Genomic DNA, 19,351 nt, shown 5'->3' with positions numbered 1-19,351 from the left:
TTGAAGAAATCTTCTTGTAAAAGATAGCGTCAGGTACACATTCTTGAGAATCGCACGGTTGTATAAACAAAAATTCACGAAATTATTCTTTCTATCCTCTCTGATATACTGACACAACTTTATTCTTTGGTTGCAATAATGAAATTTTTCGAGACCATAAGGATTCAATTAATAACTACTAGCCAATGTCAAAAAAGTCTGAGTATTTAATAAAAAACTGCACTGAAATAAAATAATATACTTATTTACAAAAGAATTGTACTTAAAACTAATAAGTAGGTAGTATAGGTACCTACTAAAAACTAAACAAAACCGAATAGATAATAAAACTTGAAGCTCTTTCATCCTCTACAATCAATTGAAAGGAAAACTTGCATCTTATACTGACGAAAAAACTCATTCTATCTTTAGGTTACCTCTAACTATTCCCTGATATTTTTTTCTTTCGGATTTACCTATAGGTAATGTAAGTATCTATAATATATAGGGCTAGGATTTTTATGCGCTAAAAAAACAGTTTTAAGCGCTTAAAAAAGCAGTTAAAATGGCCAAAAAAAGCAAAATTATGCGCCAAAAAATCTGAAAAAGCGAAAATAAGTGGTTTGTAAGTGCATCATGTGGCATATCAAAATGCAGGTATTTTTAAGCAGAATGCAAAAATCCTATTGGATTCCCTATCAAGTTTAAACTGAATTATTTAAATCAGAAAAATATCAAAAATCATTTATTTTAGATTTAATTTTTGAACAAAAACATTAAACATACCTACAAGTGTCAGATTACAAGAATTAGGTAAATAAAAACTAACTGATTCAAAATTCAAACGTTCGTTTGCAAAATCAGAGATCAAAATCATCAAAATGTTTTTATTTTTTTTTTCAACTAAAATAGTTTGAAAGTGATTTTTTTTGTTGACAAAACAACGAAAATTCAAGTTTTTAGAACGATTTTTTGTCGTTTTTCTTCGAAATATGCGCTAAAGTACTTGAAAAAGCGCTAAAAAAGCGGTTATCGGCCATTTTTTGCTGAAAATAAGCAGTTTTAAGCGTTTATGGTCTAAAAAAGCAAAATTATGCGCTAAAAAATTTTGCAATTCGGCTTAAAAATGCATGAATCGCAAAAGAAACATTGTTATGCGGTATCTACTGCAGTGCATTCAGACAAGCATTTGCATAAAAATCCTAGCCCTAATAATATACAACAACGGATCATTATTTCCAAAAAAATTTCAAAGAATTCCGCTTGTTAACTTTAAAATACAAAAAATAAACACCATATAAGAAGGCCCGCTAAAATTATAAGAAACACTAAAACGCCAAAACTGATATTGGACCCAGATTCATTCAAACAAGTGTAATTTAAAAAACCTTTAGACGAAGACGGGCGCAGCAAACATAACCCAGAGCACGACGCTGGACAAGGATTCGGAATCTGAAAATGAGATAAATAAATTAAATTGATATTTTCAATTTGGACGAGGTACTTAATGCAAAATAAAATCACGTCAAAATTTATACAGTTCTCTTGAACGATTCCTTACCTTAGTTCGTTGTAGGAGAGGGTTGTACACGTGCAATATGAAATCCTTCGAGTACCCATTTCTATCGATGCTAACTCGCGGTGAAACTATTTTAGTCTTTAAATTCATGCTGGAAATTCTACTTTGATCATTACTGACGAAGAAAACATTATTTTCGAAAACAGTGATGAAACGCATAAGAGAATCGAATGTCCAAACCTAAAAATAAAAGGTTTCAATGAGTCTAACTGCTTCATCACGAAAACAATGCGATTCTAACATTAAAGAAATATGTACATAAATAAATACCTATCAAACGCCACCAATTTCAACACATACCTTCATCTGATCTCCTTTAAAAGTTACAGATCGTATGTGGTACAATCCAGATTCAAATCCAATCTCATAGAAATATAATCTCTCAGTTAATTCATCCGCAACTAGCATTGTACAAGACTCTACTATAACGTCATCGAAATGATTCTCATCGGATCCATCCATCGAAGACTTCGTCAAATACCAGTAGAAACTTCCTGAGTCCCATTTCGGGGTAACCCAAAACATCAACCTGTAATAAGGCCGTTCATTAATTTAGGCACTTGTCTAATTAGTAGAAAATATATTCCATGGTACGTATACGTATTTTAAATTAATTAACCAACCCAAATCTTGGAGCTAACGTAACAAAACTAAAACTTATATCACCGGATTTGAGCTGTTTGCAAATTTTACCGTCATTAGAACAAACTGATAGAGACGACGATGTTGAATAATAAATATTATTCGTTATCCAATCAACAGCAAGGGAATCAATTTTTTCATCTGAAACACACGATAGATATAATGTACAGCACAAGTAGACCCCTAGACCGAACATTAATGAGCAACAAAGTAAATAAAAATTTGAGCATTAAAAAATTGAAAATCATTCAAACCCACTATATGTTCAAAGCAGAAGTTGAAACAATTCAAGTAGGGTATTTTATTCATAAATTAAATTACCAGACTTGATGACTTCTTGTGGCTCATCATTAGAAATAGCTGACATTTTGAAAATTCGTGTGTTCCGTCGCTCTTCATTAATACGACTTTCGTCGATTGCGTAATACGTGTAATCATGGGCTGCAGTTGAGGCAGAACATTGGCGGGTCAATTTTTTCGAAACATAATCCGTATGGGTGAAAAGATTCACTGATCTGAATTTACGATCTGTCCAGTACAACAGCGTAACTCCTTTTACCGCTGCGAAAAAAAAAAAACATGCATTCTTGAAAATTACAATGTAAGGATGACTTGATACGAGACGTACCTAAGATGGCCCGGTATAGTCCGGCATATGACAATAGGAGTAATTGCACCCCCCCCCCCGCCGACCATTCGGGACAACTTTTTTCTTAAAGGGGACATCCTAAGGAACATTTTAAAGCAAACTTGCCAAAAAAAAGTTGGCCTTACATACAAAATGGCGGCCATTTTGATTGACAGGTCAGCCAAAATCGCAGATTTTGCGTTTTAAAATAGGACTTGCACGAACTTTTTCAAACTTACAAAGGTAGATCGAAAGATCATGCAAAAATTTATCACCTGTCGAAATTTCAAGTGCTGAAGTGGGTTTTTCGATTTTTGGTGAATTTTTGAAAATCGAATTTAGGACAAAAATGAGGGAAAAAATCAAAATTTTACCAAATTGACCAAGAAAGCTGAAATTTGGGATGTACCCTATTTTCGACATACCGCAAATCGATTGGAAACGGTTTCAACTCGTTTTGAGCAGTTCTGGAGCCTCCAGCAGATTTTTGAATCTCGAAATTCCCACAAAATTCTATCAAATTGGAGTTATAACGCTAAAATTTATTCTAAAAACTAATTTCAATACGCTACGAAGTACTGCAGGTAAATTTCAAGTCGTTTTGGATCCTCCAGCGACTTTTTTAAAATTCCTGAAGCCTCCAGCAGATTTTTGAAACTTGAAATTTTCACAAAATTTCATCAAATGGAGATGAAAAGCTGAAATTTACTCTACACTCCAATTTTAACACCCTCTGAAAACAACTTCTGGTAAATTTCAAGTCATTTTAGAGCCTCCAATGATTTTTTGAAAATTACTGGAGCCTCCAGAAGATTTTTGAAACTTGAAATTTCCCCAAAATTTCATCAAACGAAGATGGAGAGTCAAAATTCATTCTGCAAACTAATTTCAATACGCTACGAAGTTGACTGCTGGTGAATTTCAAGTAGTTTTGGAGCCTCCAGCAACTTTTTGAAAGGTTGTATGACGTTTTTTTGGAAAATTAAAATTTCCTATAAAAGTATAGCTGGAAACTTCAAAACCATATTTTGAAACCACCATGTAGTCTGCGAAGTAAATTTCAGTTTGCCAACTCCATTTGATAAATTAATGTTGGGGAAATTTCAAGTTTCAGAAATCTATTGGAGGCTCCAGTAATTTTCAAAAAAGTCTCTGGATGCCCTAAAATGACTAGAACCCACCTGAAGTCGTCTTCAGAGGGTGTTAAAATTGGAGTGTAGAGTAAATTTCAGCTTTCCATCTCCATTTGATGAAATTTTGTGAAAATTTCAAGTTTCAAAAATCTGCTGGAGGCTTCAGGAATTTTCAAAAAGTCGCTGGAGGATCCAAAACGACTCGAAATTTACCTGCAGTACTTCGTAGCGTATTGAAATTAGTTTTTAGAATAAATTTTAGCTTTACAACTCCAATTTGATAGAATTTTGTGAGAATTTCGAGTTCCAAAAATCTGCTGGAGGCTCCAGAACTGCTCAAAACGAGTTGAAACCGTTTCCAATCGATTTGCGGTATGTCGAAAATAGGGTATATCCCAAATTTCTGCTTTCTTGGTCAATTTGGTAAAATTTTGATTTTTTCCCTCATATTTGTCCTAAATTCGATTTTCAAAAATTCACCAAAAATCGAAAAACCCACTTCAGCACTTGAAATTTCGACAGGTGATAAATTTTTGCATGATCTTTCGATCTACCTTTGTAAGTTTGAAAAAGTTCGTGCAAGTCCTATGTTAAAACGCAAAATCTGCGATTTTGGCTGACCTGTCAATCAAAATGGCCGCCATTTTGTATGTAAGGCCAACTTTTTTTTGGCAAGTTTGCTTTAAAATGTTCCTTAGGATGCCCCCTTTAAGAAAAAAGTCGTACCGGGAGATCGGCGGGGGGGGGGGTCAATTACTCCTATTGTCATATGCCGGACTAGTGGGCTATAAACTTTTTCTTTCGTCAACATTTTGTCTTTTACGGAGTAGGAGAGAAGCGTTAAGGATGAATTAAGATCGTAAAATTACTTCATCGGTCAAAAATCAAGAATCCAGAACGACGTAAATGGAAAATCATTTCAAGAAATTAAAATTCGACAGGTTCAAATTCTCAGCCACTGAACTTAAAATATCTATTGAAGCTGGAGGCCCCAGATTAAGTTCGATAATGGTAGACATCGACTCTAGAATCGACTTGAGAATAGAAACTGATTTTCAAACTTTTCACCTAGGTAATTTATCTATTTTTTTTTTTTTTTTTTGTGAAAAATCGACGTACATGCTAGGAAAACCTTCATCACAGATTGAAAAATCAACTCTAGTAGTTGACTAAAAATTTGGTTAATTCTGAGATGTGTGCAAGACGAAATTAAACTGACTCACTGTTATTCTTCGGCCAACATTTGGAATTCCTGATATCGCCGACTCCCCCGACATAATTTTCGTCACAAAAACATCCGGTATTATTGACGAATTGAACGCATTTATGATCGCAAATATCAATTTTTGAGTCGCATTCTTCATAATGGTACCGCACATGAAATAATAAATTTATATGTAAACACATCTAAAATGAAATATTTACCAAATCAGCTACATGAGTCGAAAAAAATTTGCGTATTTTATATTCACCTTGACATATAGAATCGAATTCTGAACAACACAAAGGTCCATTAGGTGTCTTGAAACAAGCTATTTGAGAAGATTTTAGAGTATTATCGTTGGAATATCCATCTGCAAAAAGATTTTGATCAAGTATACTTTAAAAAAAAGTATAAACTACAAACCTAAGACCTAGGTGCCTAAAAGATACTTGTACCTACAGTATTCCTGAGTACTGAGTAGGTATACTCAGGTAGATTATTAGCTCGTATAAGTTTACTCACCATTTAAACAGCCGCTTTTTTCATCAGAACAATCGAAGCAATTACAGAAACCGTCACAAGTGAGATTGAAATCCAAACATCTTAATCCATCGTCGCATAAATATTTTCCTTCACCCAATGAACAATTTTCCACGTTGACTTCATCACCTGATGAAAAAGGAAATAATGTTAGATTTTTGAATCGCGTTGAAAAAAATGATTTCTAGAAAGGAATTTCAATATTTTTACTGATTTACCGCAGTTGTTTTCGTCACCGATATTAGGACAATCATCAAGGGTATTACATCGAACTGTAGTATTCTTACAGTAAGTGAAAGTAATCATACCGTAATTATCATTCGAATTTCCGCAGTTGAATTTCCCCATGCCACAGTTTTCCTTTAATCAAAATAGTAATGAAAATACATACATAAAAAAGAAATCACAGCTCAGTAAAAAAAAACGAGTTTTTCTTGAATTTTCAGTTTTGAGAGTTTTTCAATAATAATAAAGTGATCAAAAATATTTTTAGGGTGGAGAAGAACTTTACTTGGGTATTTATTTATTTATTTATCTATCTATCTGATCGATAAGTAGGTAGGGTACACAACCTACACAATCACATTGAGAATTTATTCACAATTTCGAGCCGGCAGCACAAGATGACTTATTAGTTATACCTATACCTATCACCTATGAGTAGTATAGATCTATGTACATACATATAATCAAATTTACTTGATCACAACCGGATTCATCAGTAAACGTCCAGATACCAACACAGTCATCTTTTCCATCACAAATTAATTGATTGCTAATGTACGTTCCATTTGGACAACGGTAGGTTTTGAATTCCAAATCAACGCAGTGTACCTATTTTCAGCATGAAACGAAGTCAATTAATGCAAGGTAGGTATAAACTACAAATATACAGGAGAACTAAGTCAAATGACAAATTAGACAGAGTAAATTTTACTATGGTTATAGTCAAACATTTGTATAAAATTCAAACTTACCTCGACAAAAGCGCAAATCAAGATGAATATTACTGTTGAAACACGCATCATTTCTCACACAATTACCCACGCGAAAATGCTAAAATCACACGATATTTGCTGAGAGAATTCAACAAAATACGCAACAGCAAAGAAATCGAAAATCAAATAATCACGTAGGGCAGGTATTTATAGGTACCTCTACCTATATAATATGTAACTTACGACTACGATCAGACCCCGCAGACGAATTGATGGAATGGAATTGAAATGGAAAAGTGAACACGACAAGCCGAAAGAATGAATCATCAGAAACAAATATTTCGCAGCTGTAATGTTAATTGTTGTAATCTTTAACTACAATACGTACCTACGATCGAAGCAGAAAACCGGCCTTACAATTCTCTACTCCAGCATAATCAATTCGATCGCAGTTGTGTGTTTTATATTCCCATATCAGTTGAACTTGAAGTCATTCGTCCTATTGATTATCGATTCGAATACCGTAGAAAAAATAAAAGATAAGAGATTATTTCCGACGACATCGACAGACCAAATTACGTTATCCATAATTATTATGACTGTTGGACACTTCTTCGCCTTTGTCTTATAATTTTGAGGACAATGACAAATTCTCCCTCGAGAAGTGGTTTGAAATAAAAAAGAAATTTCAACATTAAAATAGATAATACAGTAGGTGTAGGTGTAGGTGTCTACTTTGGGAACTGACAATTTGAAAAGTTGGACTGAACCTAGACTGAACACCGGATAAGAATAAATTTTGCTACAAAAAATGCTGATCGTCTAGTGCACCATGTTCCGGACCAAAGTTATGCGATAACGAATGATCATTGCCACTAAATTATATTCAAGTATAAAGGATTTCTTGCGAGTACAAAAACAAATTTTTTCCGCTAATCGAGATTTTCATCAAAAATTTGAAAGAAAAAATTTCGATTCTCGACAAATTTTAAAAAATTTAAAACGAATTCGACTAATTAATTTGATATACAAATTAGTATGTAGGTACCTATGTAATTGATATGGAAAGTTAAAATTTGTTTATATTCTACCTAGATCTGACCTTCTGAATTGATTACTGATGTTTTCGAGTTGGTTTGGAGCCTCCAGCGGTTCTTTGAAATCCTCCAAGTATGAAATTCAATTCATTTATTACTTGTATTATGCCATTGAAGCCGCGGATTTTATATTTTTTAAAACGTAGGTACTTGGGTTGGGTATTTTTCAAATCGTTTTTGGTTGAAAATGAATAATATAAGTTAACTATCCCCCGTTCTAAAATGGGTTAGCAAAAAAATCCGAAAATATTCATAAAGCTGTGGTCTTCACTACTCATTGAAAATTTTCTCCAATGGGATAAGTAATGCTTGAACTTGTTTTTGGGACCACCAAACTGAATGCAGGTAGGTTTTTAAATACCTTACCTAAGTTTTTCACCCTGTCACAGTTGTTTTTATTCATTTTTAATCCAAAAATAATTTTAAAAATGAAAAAAAATTGGAAAAAAATGTTAGATATTAAAAATGAATACTTTATAGGTATTTTAAAAAATTTTCTTAAGATTTTTGGTATGTTCATTTAAGCTCATTCGACCCCATCGTGATTCCAACTTTTTCAAAATTTGAGAAAAATGCAAAATAACCTATACCTGTTACTTATAGCTTGTCAACAGAACCAATTTTTTTTTTTTATTTATCCCCCCAAAGACGTATAAATACTTGATATTTTTAAAACGTGTTTTTCAAATCGTTTTTGGTTTAAAAATGAATATAAACCATCTTCGTTCATGAGGGCTCATGTTTAAGAGGCACCCACCACTAAAAGATTTTTCGAACCAAAAATTGAAATGAATGATCTGAAGACACAGTTGAAGTGCCTATGAGAAAAGGGGGATTTGAAATGATTTAACATTAGGAAAATCAGAGTATTTCATTCATCATTTTTCTGCGAATAAGATAACTTCATCACCTCTGAAACTCCAGTTAAATGTGTCTGCATGAACGCAAGTCCTCTAGTAGGTATTCACTTCTCTGCCTGGCTTCTCAAGGTCGTCTGTCTCCCTGTCTGACGGCTCAAGGTACCTACCTATTAACCCATCTGTGTGGCGTCTTGGGACCACTGACCTACCCACCTAGCCTCTCATCTCATGGTAGTTTGTCTTCTTGTCCTGTCTAGGTCGACGCAAAATCTCAAATACTATCTTTTGGAACTGGGCTATGTTTCCTAAAATACCAAGATTGGGTAGGTAGGTATGCGTTAGAGCGAAAAACCTGTGATTTTCCCCCCCCCCTAAAATGACCCCCAGTTTATGGACCATATCTGGCTCCAGGTGCACAGCTCAGGAGCCAACTTTTTTTCTGAGTGCTACAAAATCGAAATAAAAAGTCAATTTGATAGGTACAGTTTTTTTTAAATTTTAATTTAATGAAATTTAAACGTTTATTCTACATTAAAAAATGAATACAAAGTGAACAGAGTACATACAAGTTCATCGATCTTACGATAACTCTTAAAATTAAGTAGGTAAATATTTTCAAGGTTGAAACAGCAGACTAAAAATCAGGTTCAAAAATTCCGAAGCCGGATGGGTTTTCTCGAGGTAGGTACCTGAGAGATAGGTAAGTACATACGTACGTAGTTATCGATTTCAAAATATGCGGCATGAATTCCCAAAAATTTCTAAATATTCAGATTATAACTCATATTCACCAAAACATCTATTCCCATTTAATTTTAAATGATGCTGCAAAATTAAGATGGTACCTATAACATTTATGGACATTGAGATTATACGAAGGTTTTCTAAGTAGATTCAACTAACATTAGAATTGAAAATATTGAAATGTCTGATGAAAAATCCGAATTATGATAACCACACTCGTAATTTTAATCCATTCAGTTCTGATGTAGGTTCCGGTATTGTAGACTCCAGCAGCTTGATACAGTTCATGTGTCTGATCAATGACCATATAAGCACGTGTAATTCAAGAAACCTTTATTCGAAGATGGACGAGTCAAGCATAAACCAGTACAAGATGATGGACAAGGATTTGTAATCTGTAAAAATGAATTAAACAGCATTTTTAAATTTAAGTAGGTATAGGTGCTTACATCTTGGGCTTACCTGAAAAAATAAGTAGGTAAACGAAATTATTAAACGATTAGTACCCATCTAGACAACAGGTCTACTAGTACCTACTTACTTTGGTACGTTGAAGTGCGGGATTATACACATATAATAGTTTCGGTTCGTAATGATTCCTGATTTTGTAATCTTCCTTGTATTCTTTTGGGACAGGATGACGTTGTACTAAAGTATTTGTTTTTTCATCAACAATAAAGATTCTCTTCAAACTACGAAGCTCAGCAATAAAATAAACTTCTCTTTCAAAATAAATGCTTGCGCCCCAGTGCGAAGTTGAAACATATACACTTGAGAGCCAGTACGGCGGTTTGGTATTATCGAGCGACCAAACCTGAGGAATTAATGGCACACATCAATAAGTCATAATGTTTCAGAAACTTACCTAAATAACTATTTACCTTTCAGTTAGGTAATAGGTAATAATTTCCCCTCCTTTCATACTGATTCTTCCAGTAAAATTATTGAAATATCAACTAGGTATAAGTACGTATGTAAGTAGGTATGTCATCAAAATATCGTATCTAATCAGTAATCACAATTATTCAAACCACCCTACTCGTTTCTTATCTCCGTTGAAAGATGCGGAATATATAGCTTCATATTCAGTATCCACGCGCCAGTATATTCTCTCAGACACTTCATCAACTGTCATAAATTCTACTTCAAAATACTTTGAACCTGAACCTGATAACTGCAAACTACGCATGGATATCTCATCAGATCCATCCATTGATGATTTCATCAGTATTCTATCTGATATCCAGAACATCAACCTGTAATGAAATAAAATCTTCATTAATAGAAGCGCCATATTCAGTTTCAAATTTTTACAACCAACTAGGTATAGCTGAACAAAACTTACCCTCGTTTTGAAACTAGATTAATGAAACTGGCCATGCCAGGTTTCAGTTGTTTACAAATTCGACCATCGTTCGAACAAACTGATATAGCTTCGCGCGATGCAAAATATATGTTACCGGTGACCCAATCAACTGCTATTGAATTGATTATCCAAGGACTACTATCTGTAATTAATCAAAATTAAATAGGTAGGTACCCGATTGCATTTTGAAAAGCGAAGACATGGAAATAGTAAAATATGCTCGTGAAAATAATGAGTAAGTATGCATACCATTTTTCATTATTTCGTGCGTCTCGTTGTGGGTAATGGACGTTTTAAAAATAGAAGTCAACGTTTTTCTTTTTTTATTGGGGTTAGTGATGTAATCGATGCCATTACTTGGTTCTGGGTAATAAGATACAGAATAAATGTGATCTTGAAATGCAGTGAGCGCAGTTGACCAATAACCGATGAAGTTGCCATAATCCACAGTAAAATTCGTATTTGTAAACAGATTTATACCGTGAATTCCGTTAGTGGCTGAGTATAATAATAGCTTCTCTTTTATAGCTGCAAAAAAATATTATATTTCCACCAATGAAATTATTACAAACTTTCCACTTCAGTCAAAATGAATAATTTGACTAAAAAGTAGAGAAAAAAATGAAAAAGAACTCGAAAAGTAGTAACTTTATGGTTACACTTGGGCCTACCTGAACTTGATTCACAAAATAAGATTTAAATAAGAGTAAAGGCACCAAATTATTGAGTTAGAAAAAAATATTCATCACCCACCATTATTACTCGGAACACATTCAGCATTATTGGTACCAGGCACTCCTACATAATTTTCATCGCAGAAACACGCTGTTTTGTTTCCCAATTGAACGCATTTCTGGTCGCAGATTTCGTTTGAATCACATTCTTTAAATTTAAAATAAAAATGAAATGTATTAAACACTAGGTATAGGATTAGGATGGACCGCGAGGCAAAAAATGTCGTAGGATTCTGATCATCGAGTTCGTTAAAAACCTTCATTTTGAGTTGAAACTTGAAAAAAAATTCAACCTCGGAGGTGCCCTTGGAGTGAAGACGTCGGGCGTGGGTCCTCAAAGAGGCAGTATAGAGAGAATTTGTTAAATTTTCAACCACTCAATAGAATCCTAAAAGTGGGCCTGGGCAATGGTAGGCAGTTTTTTTCAAAACAAGTTTGGTAGAGGCTATAGCGAAAAATCCAAAAATTTTCAAAAATGCCTTCTCTTTAACCCTTTTGGCTACGAGACAAACTGACGGATAGAATTCGAAGTGCTTTAAACTGAGTAAGGCCGGTTGCTGCCTAGAACTCAAAATTTGCTGGAAATCGCACATTCAGAAAGTATTCATGTCACAAATGGCAATAAACCTTGAATTGTCTATTATTCCATTTATGACACCGAATAGCATTATAAATCAAAATCAAGCCTTCTGAGGCATCTGATACTTCAAGATGAAAGTATTAGTACCAAGCATTTTTGAAAATAGAAAAAAAGATGAACTAAAATAAAATTAGTTTGAGTAAAAAAGAGAAATTATTGAAGAAAAACAAGGCATGCGACTTCAGATAGGTAGTTATTCAAACTGCAAATGTTTGAAGGTGTTTTCTTGTGGGAGGATTAAAATTGATGGAAAAATCTTTGTGTTATAGAGAGCATTTTTCAAAATTTTGAAAACCCATGTCACAATTCAACGCTAATTTTCATGAAAATCTGAAAAATATGTGTCATTTTCATCTTCTGACACATACATCTCTCTTGAGATAATTTGCTTGGGCGAGTAAGTCACCTCAGAAGATGACTGGGTAAACTTTTGCAAGCATTTGAATTTTATAATGAATACTGTGTCATAAAGACTGCGCTCAATCAATTCATTATCTGTAAGATGACTTCTAAAAAGTAATTCCAGTTATTCCACAACATGACGTACCTACGTATTTTATTTCTATTATCTCCTTATGACAAACAGATTGAGGGCTGTATTATGACACAGTATCTATCATAAAATTCAAATGCTCGCAAAAGTTCACCTAGATATCTTCTGAGGTAACTTACTCACGCAAGCAAATCGCCTCAAGAGAGATGTATGTGTCAGAAAATGAAAATGATGGTGTACTTTTCAGGTTGAATTGTGACACGAATTTTCAAAATTTCAAAAAATGCTCTCTATAACACAAAGATTTTTTCATCAATTTTAATCCTCCCACAAGCAAACACCTTCAAACATTTGCAGTTTGAATAACTATCTGAAGTCGCATGCCTTGTTTTTCTTCAAAAATTTCTTTTTTTACACAAACTTATTTTATTTTAGCTCATCTTTTTTTCTATTTTCAAAAATGCTTGTTTTCAATATTTTCATCTTGAAATATCAGATGCCTCAGAAGGCTTGATTTTGATTTTTAATGCTATTCGGTGTCATAAATGGAATAATAGACAATTTAAGGTTTATTGCCATTTGTGACATAAATACTTTCTGAATGTGCGATTTCCAGCAAATTTTGAGTTCTAGGCAGCAACCGACCTCACTCAGTTTAAAGCAGGCACTTCAAATTTTATCCGTCAGTTTGTCTCGTAGCCGAAAGGGTGAAGGACTCATATCTCTACTTCAGTGGCATGGTACCTCAGAAGCTAAAATTTTTTCTAAGTACTGTCAATTCAAAACGGAGGTCTCTGCTGAATTCAGTCACATTCTTCAGACATTTTTTCTTTCTTTTTTTCGCAATCTAACTTAATAACATTCCAGGCGTAAGTCTACTTCTACATAATACAAGGTGTAATAATCAAGTAATTACAAACACCCCCCCCCCCAAAAAAAAAAAAAAAAAAAATACAAGTATTAGGTAGGTACCTTGACAAAGAGGACCGATTTCTGAACAACATACAGGTCCTTTGGGAGTTGTAAAACATGCCTCATGAGAAGATTTAACCGAGACTGGATCTGCATACCCGCCTATGAAATGGTTGTTTTTTAATAATGAATATGAACATTAGGTACATACTGCGTACGTGATAATTTCAGTACTTGCCATCAAAGCAACCCGTTTTCTCATCGGAGCAATCAAAACAATGGCAAAAACCATCGCATGCAAGATTAAAATCCAAGCACCTTATTCCATCACGACACAAATATTTTCCCTTGGGCAATTGGCAATTATAGGTGTCAACTTCATCACCTGCGAACGAAATAACACAATTAATTAATTATCAATATCTATTTGAAAAAATGTGAAAAATATTTCGGATTTTCCCGTTATTGTATTTTGAATGAAAAATTTAAAAAAAGTTTTGCTACCTACTATAGAGCTTCTGCTTTTGTAGCCTATTTTTAAAAAAAATCAATTTTTCACTCATTTACCGCAATTTTTCTCATCTTCATTTCCATACTGGCAGTCTTCTATTGTATTACATCGAGCACTTGCATTTGCACATTTATCAATTTGGCATCTGAACTTTCCTGGGCCACAGTTCAACTGAGTACAATAAAATATAGTGTATCAATGATAAAGTATGTACTTCCGCATGTAAAGGTTTATGAATTAAACAAAAATCAAAAATGCAGTCAAAATAAAATATCGCCATAAGTGAAAAGAAGCTAGGTATTTTGTTTAATTTAATTCGCTACTCGCTACTTCATTCTAATTGTTTTTACGTACACGTATAGTTAAGTACATATTATGAACATTTTTCAAAACCTACCTACTTCAACCGTCTCGAAATACCCAATACCTACTTACATATAGATCCCGGTAAACACATAGTACGCGATACGCCAGGGAATAGAAGGCGATCATCGTATTGGCAGCCGGCGTATCGCCGGCGGGAATCGCGTTCGAATCGCCGGCGAAAATGTCCGCTTTTTCCGCAGCAGAATCCGAAGGCGATACGCCGGCGGGAATCGCAGCGATATCGCTGTTGAAATAGAACGCGATTCGAAGGCGATTCGAAGGCGATAATCGCAATGATGTTTTGCTTTGGTTTTTTCCTAGTTTTTTCTCCCACATTAGAATCAGAACGTATTCTTCAATTAATTTTACGAGTAATTTACTTGTTTACATAATTAAAAATCAAGAAAACAAAATAAATAACGAGTAAATTAAGTGAAGAATGCTTTCTGATTCTGATGTAGGAAGACAAACTAGGAAATAACAAAAGAAAAAACGATGAAGTACCTATACTTGGGTAAATCACTTCACACAAGAATGCAACAACATCAATTGTAATTTATTAAAATAACCAAAAACACAAAAATTGAATTATGGAGATTTAGAATAATTATTCTAAGTCACCATACAAAATCCATTTGAAATCATCAAAAATTTATCAGAATTCATCACTAAAAAACAGTTCAAAATCACCATGAAAAATTCCAAGCTGAATAAAAAAATTAAATTTGAATCAATACAGTGAAAAATTTATTTTAAAAATCACAAAAAAGTGTCAAAAATTGCTAAAAAAAAATTCATTGGAAATAATCACAAAAAAATTCCAATCTGGCTCATCGCCGAAAAATTTATTCTATGTACACACCACGAAAAAAAATTGTTCGTTATCACTCCAAAAAAATTAATCAAAATTCAACACCAGAAAACCAATTTGAAATAAACACGAACGAAAAAATAAAAAAAAAACACAACATTCTGCTCGTTATTGCATGCTTGCGTAAGAACATCTGAATGCTCACTCGATTGAACGCGAAACAAATGCGAAAATCGCATGAAAAATATTGTAAAAGAACTCTACTAAATTCGCTTTCTATTCGCCGACGAATAGATCGCGGAAATCGCGCTGAAAAAAATGAAAAAGATCGTTGCGAAATTCGTAGGCGTATCGCCGGCGGATTCAGCAGTGTTTTTTTCAAATTTTTTCAGCGCGATTGTCGCGTTCGATTCGCCGGCGGATAGAACGCGAGTATCGCGTTGAAAATATCACTGCTGAATCCGCCGGCGATACGCCTACGATTTTCGCAACGAGTTTTTTCATTTTTTTCACTGCGATTTCCGCCGTCTATTCGCCCGCGATACGCCTACGATTTTTGCAACGAGATTTTTCATTTTTTTCACTGCGATTTCTGCCTTCTATTCGCCGGCGAATCGAACGCGATTTTCGCGACCGCGATTTCCGCCGGCGATTCGCGTTCGGTGTGTTTACCGGGATGCTTATATTTTCACTTTAATCTTCACAACAAACAATCATGCCAAGGAAACCATCTCGACTATGTATACCTACTTAGGTACTTTTGGTTAAAAGAGCATGTCATCCACACCTCTCAGAACTCAATTCTGAGACAAGTTGGTTCTTCAATTTATAGTAAATTTTTGAAAAATGCAGAAATACTAATACATACTCCAATGATTTCGTATTAATTTCAGCAAAATAAAAGTACCTCACTCTCTCGAGATGATAGAAATGTAAAATTGATTGCTGTGCGAAACGCTTTAGATATTCATGGTGTAGGTACTAGGTACCTACCTAACCTACTTCAGTTCACATACCTAAATCAAATAAAACAAGGGCGATATGTTTTATATTTACCTTATTGTCTCCATATTTATCGCAGAATAAGGGATCTTCATCAGCACCATCGTTGACACAATCCTTTTTACCAATCACATATCAAACGGTCCCCGATGTATGTTCCATTACGACAGCGAAAGGTTCTATACTCTAAATCAGCGCCGTGAACCAGCAAATGTACCTGTTGAAATAAACGTTCCAAAAAACAACATTCTTAGAAAGCATTTTGCATAAGAAAATAACTTGGAAGCAAAGCTGGGAGCTTTGAAATACACGGAACCGGTTAAAGTTCCATTAGTGAAGAAGTTCTATATCAAAAAAGAGAAATATTTCACGTAGGTATCCATAAGCTGAACAGAATATGATTCCGTTTGTATTGAGTAGGCACCTCTAGTCCTTTACCTACGTAGGTACATCAATTTTGAAAAACCAAAAATTCACTGTAGGCTCCAAAACCACTTGAAACCACACTGCAGTCGACTCAACAGCGTATTTAAATTAGAGTAGGTACACAGTGAATTTCTGTTGTCCAACTTCACTTGGTAACATTTTGTGGAAATTTCAAGTTTCAAAAATCTGCCTAATGGATTTGGCAGGTCGAAAATAATATGATAAATCTTAAATTTCAGCTTTACCTATAGGGCGATTTGGCGAAATTTTAATTTTTTCCCTCATTTTTGACCCGAATGTGTTTTTTAAAAATTCATCTCACATACCTAGAAAAACGCACTTCGGCGTCTGATATTTTAATTGGTGAAGAGAGGTGGCAAAACTAAATTTTTAAGCATGAAAAATCGAAATTTGAGGCAATTGCTTGGAACTTTTTCACTGAACAGTGATTTATTTTATGAAGAGATGAAAACGAAATTGCAAAAATTTTTCGAAAAATTGGTTCAAAAAGCGAAAAAACAAACTCTTTTGAAAGTATCTTTTATTTTAAATTTTCATCCGCGAGGAAAGACAACCATCCCAGTCTTCCCCCCTCCCCCTGGCTTCGTCGCTGGCAATTATTTTTATCAACGATTCATACATATTTGTTCTGTTGTCATCATGAAAAAAAATAACTCTTGGTAATATTTCTATGGACGATTCACTCATTCTAATCTCATCATGAAAAAAAAAACAAGTCGAGCGAAGTTGTTTTGAAAGTAGGTAGTAGGTACATATCCGAAAAGTTCCGGAGACTTGTATTTCCTGCCACAATTTTATTAGCTGATCGATAACGTCTTTCAACATTATGAAAACATAATACGTTTCAAAAAAAACTACTATGGTATACACGCGAATGACTTTCTTAATACAAAAATTTTCAAGTAGGAATAGGTAAATAAGTATAAGTACATAGCCAGTAGGTGATACTTACCCCGCAAAAAATCAAGAGTAAAATTATTGCATTTAAGTGAGCTTCTTTATCGATTTTATACTAATGTTTTATAATATGAAAACACGACCGCACTATCCCAATATTTTTATCAAACCGAGCTTTATAACGAAAAAACAACGAATTTATGATATAGGTACCTAATATCAAAATTATATTGATAATAATACATAGATATGAGTGTTTTTACGCAATAATACATATATTTCGTTTCCTTGTGTTTTGATTTGAAAACGAATTATTAGAGATGGAATAGCAAAATCTTCATACTAGAATAACTTACAAGGTCAGCGCCTTCTGGTTCTGGTTCCATTTCTCTTTTACCGCATCACATCAAGGCACTAGGCAGATGGCAGATTTGATGTATAAATAAATGGAAAAAACCGACTTCCATAAATTTTTACCAGTGTAGCCAACTTTTTAAACTACGTACCTAGTGCTAAATGGCAATCATAGGGCGCCTACAACAGCATGCATCTCTTAAAAATTCAAATGAACAAATTTGGTTGACTTTCTTGAAAATTGAAGGCAGAAATAATAAGAAAGAGTTGAAAATAATGAATTATAATTTTTTAATCTATGCTGTTGAGTCCATTGGGTAGGTATAGTTGGTGGGTGTTTTCTTTTTTAGTGTACCTAGTTTTTGGGCTTTGTTTATGTTTGAGTTTTTTCCATTCGTTTTAAATTCAAAAATTATTTTCAAACTTCAAAGTGAACACAATTGAAATAAAAAAATAGGCATTCAAAATAATTCATTTTCAAAATGTTGATCAGTCAGCAGCCCATTTGGCCATCATCGAGATTTTAACTTTTTTACAATGTGAGAAAAATGTAAAATCGACCTAAAACTTGTAAAGTGGAACTATGGAACCAGTCTTAATCAGAGCTTTTTCAAAGTTACAATGTATTTTAATTCATACGTTTTGATATGTCATTTCAAAAATATGCGAAGAGGCTCCAGAACGGCTTGAAATTTGAATCCATCCCCAACCGACTCAGTACTTGCAATTAGGGTAGGTAAAGGGTCCTATTATCGACCCGTCTCCTAAATCCAACCACCGCCCTAAATCATCCAATAAGGCTGGAGCCTTCGCAAAAAAAAAACAACAAGGGTCTTGATTTGAAAGTGTAGAAATAATTTTTTTTTAAATTTAGAGATCGGAGTTTATGGTACTGAATTATGACAAATTTTCCAAAATTAGGAAGTTCAATAATCTGCTAGGGCCTCCAGAACGGCTTGAAAGCCCCAGCAAATTTCCCTTTATTCGTCCATTTTCAAAAACTTGGAAGGAAGGAAATTTAATTTCCAAATATTCATATCCTTCGGATTCAACAGAGAAGATTTTTCATTACCTATTTCAACATTTCTGGACTTGTTTATGGTGTTCTTAAAATCCTCTTAAATTGTTGAAAACTAAAATAAATTGCCTCGTTGTCAGTTCTGATGAAATTAAAACCGACGAAAGTGATGTGAAACAATAAATTCTCAGTTTTGTTTGTTTTTAAGAACCAAGTATTTTGGTAAATGTGAATTGTGAACTCAAGGTGTATGATTTTTGAAGAAATGTTCTTGTAAAAGATATTAGCCTCAGATACAAATTCTTAAGAATTACAGGGTTGGGTAAAAGTTCACCAAATTATTCTTTCGATCTTCTCTGATACACTGACACATCGGTTTCTTTGTTCGCATTAATGAAACTTATTGAGACCATACAAATTCATTTAAAAACTAACCAATACCAAAAAAGTCTGAGT

The 19,351-nt window shown here is 33.9% G+C and overlaps 1 protein-coding gene across 1 annotated transcript; it reads right to left on the bottom strand.

Moving 5' to 3' along the window:
* Positions 1–223: 223 nt before the first annotated feature.
* On the bottom strand, positions 224–7,048 carry LOC135838825 (vitellogenin receptor-like). The gene is made up of 11 exons (XM_065354602.1): positions 6,683–7,048; positions 6,405–6,539; positions 5,924–6,065; positions 5,688–5,834; positions 5,434–5,535; positions 5,185–5,319; positions 2,522–2,761; positions 2,182–2,341; positions 1,859–2,087; positions 1,541–1,738; positions 224–1,431 (listed from the first exon to the last, which is right to left on the bottom strand). The coding sequence occupies exons 1-11, from the start codon at positions 6,731–6,733 to the stop codon at positions 1,252–1,254; spliced, it is 1,719 nt and encodes a 572-aa protein (XP_065210674.1). The 5' UTR covers positions 6,734–7,048; the 3' UTR covers positions 224–1,251.
* Positions 7,049–19,351: the final 12,303 nt, after the last annotated feature.

This window comes from Planococcus citri, chromosome 3 (genome assembly GCF_950023065.1).
Source record: "Planococcus citri chromosome 3, ihPlaCitr1.1, whole genome shotgun sequence".
Taxonomy (NCBI): domain Eukaryota; kingdom Metazoa; phylum Arthropoda; class Insecta; order Hemiptera; family Pseudococcidae; genus Planococcus; species Planococcus citri.
Note: the sequence above shows the minus strand (reverse complement) of the source record. Positions and strands in the feature narration are given on the sequence as shown.

Excerpts from the sequence above, each read along its gene's own strand:
- LOC135838825 (XM_065354602.1), bottom strand. The coding sequence starts at position 6,733 with ATGATGCGTGTTTCAACAGTAATATTCATCTTGATTTGCGCTTTTGTC. Across the intron at positions 6,066-6,404 it reads ATGAATCCGGTTGTGATCAA|GAAAACTGTGGCATGGGGAA; the intron begins GTAAATTTGATT and ends TTTTGATTAAAG. Across the intron at positions 5,320-5,433 it reads ATTCGATTCTATATGTCAAG|AATGCGACTCAAAAATTGAT; the intron begins GTGAATATAAAA and ends ACCATTATGAAG.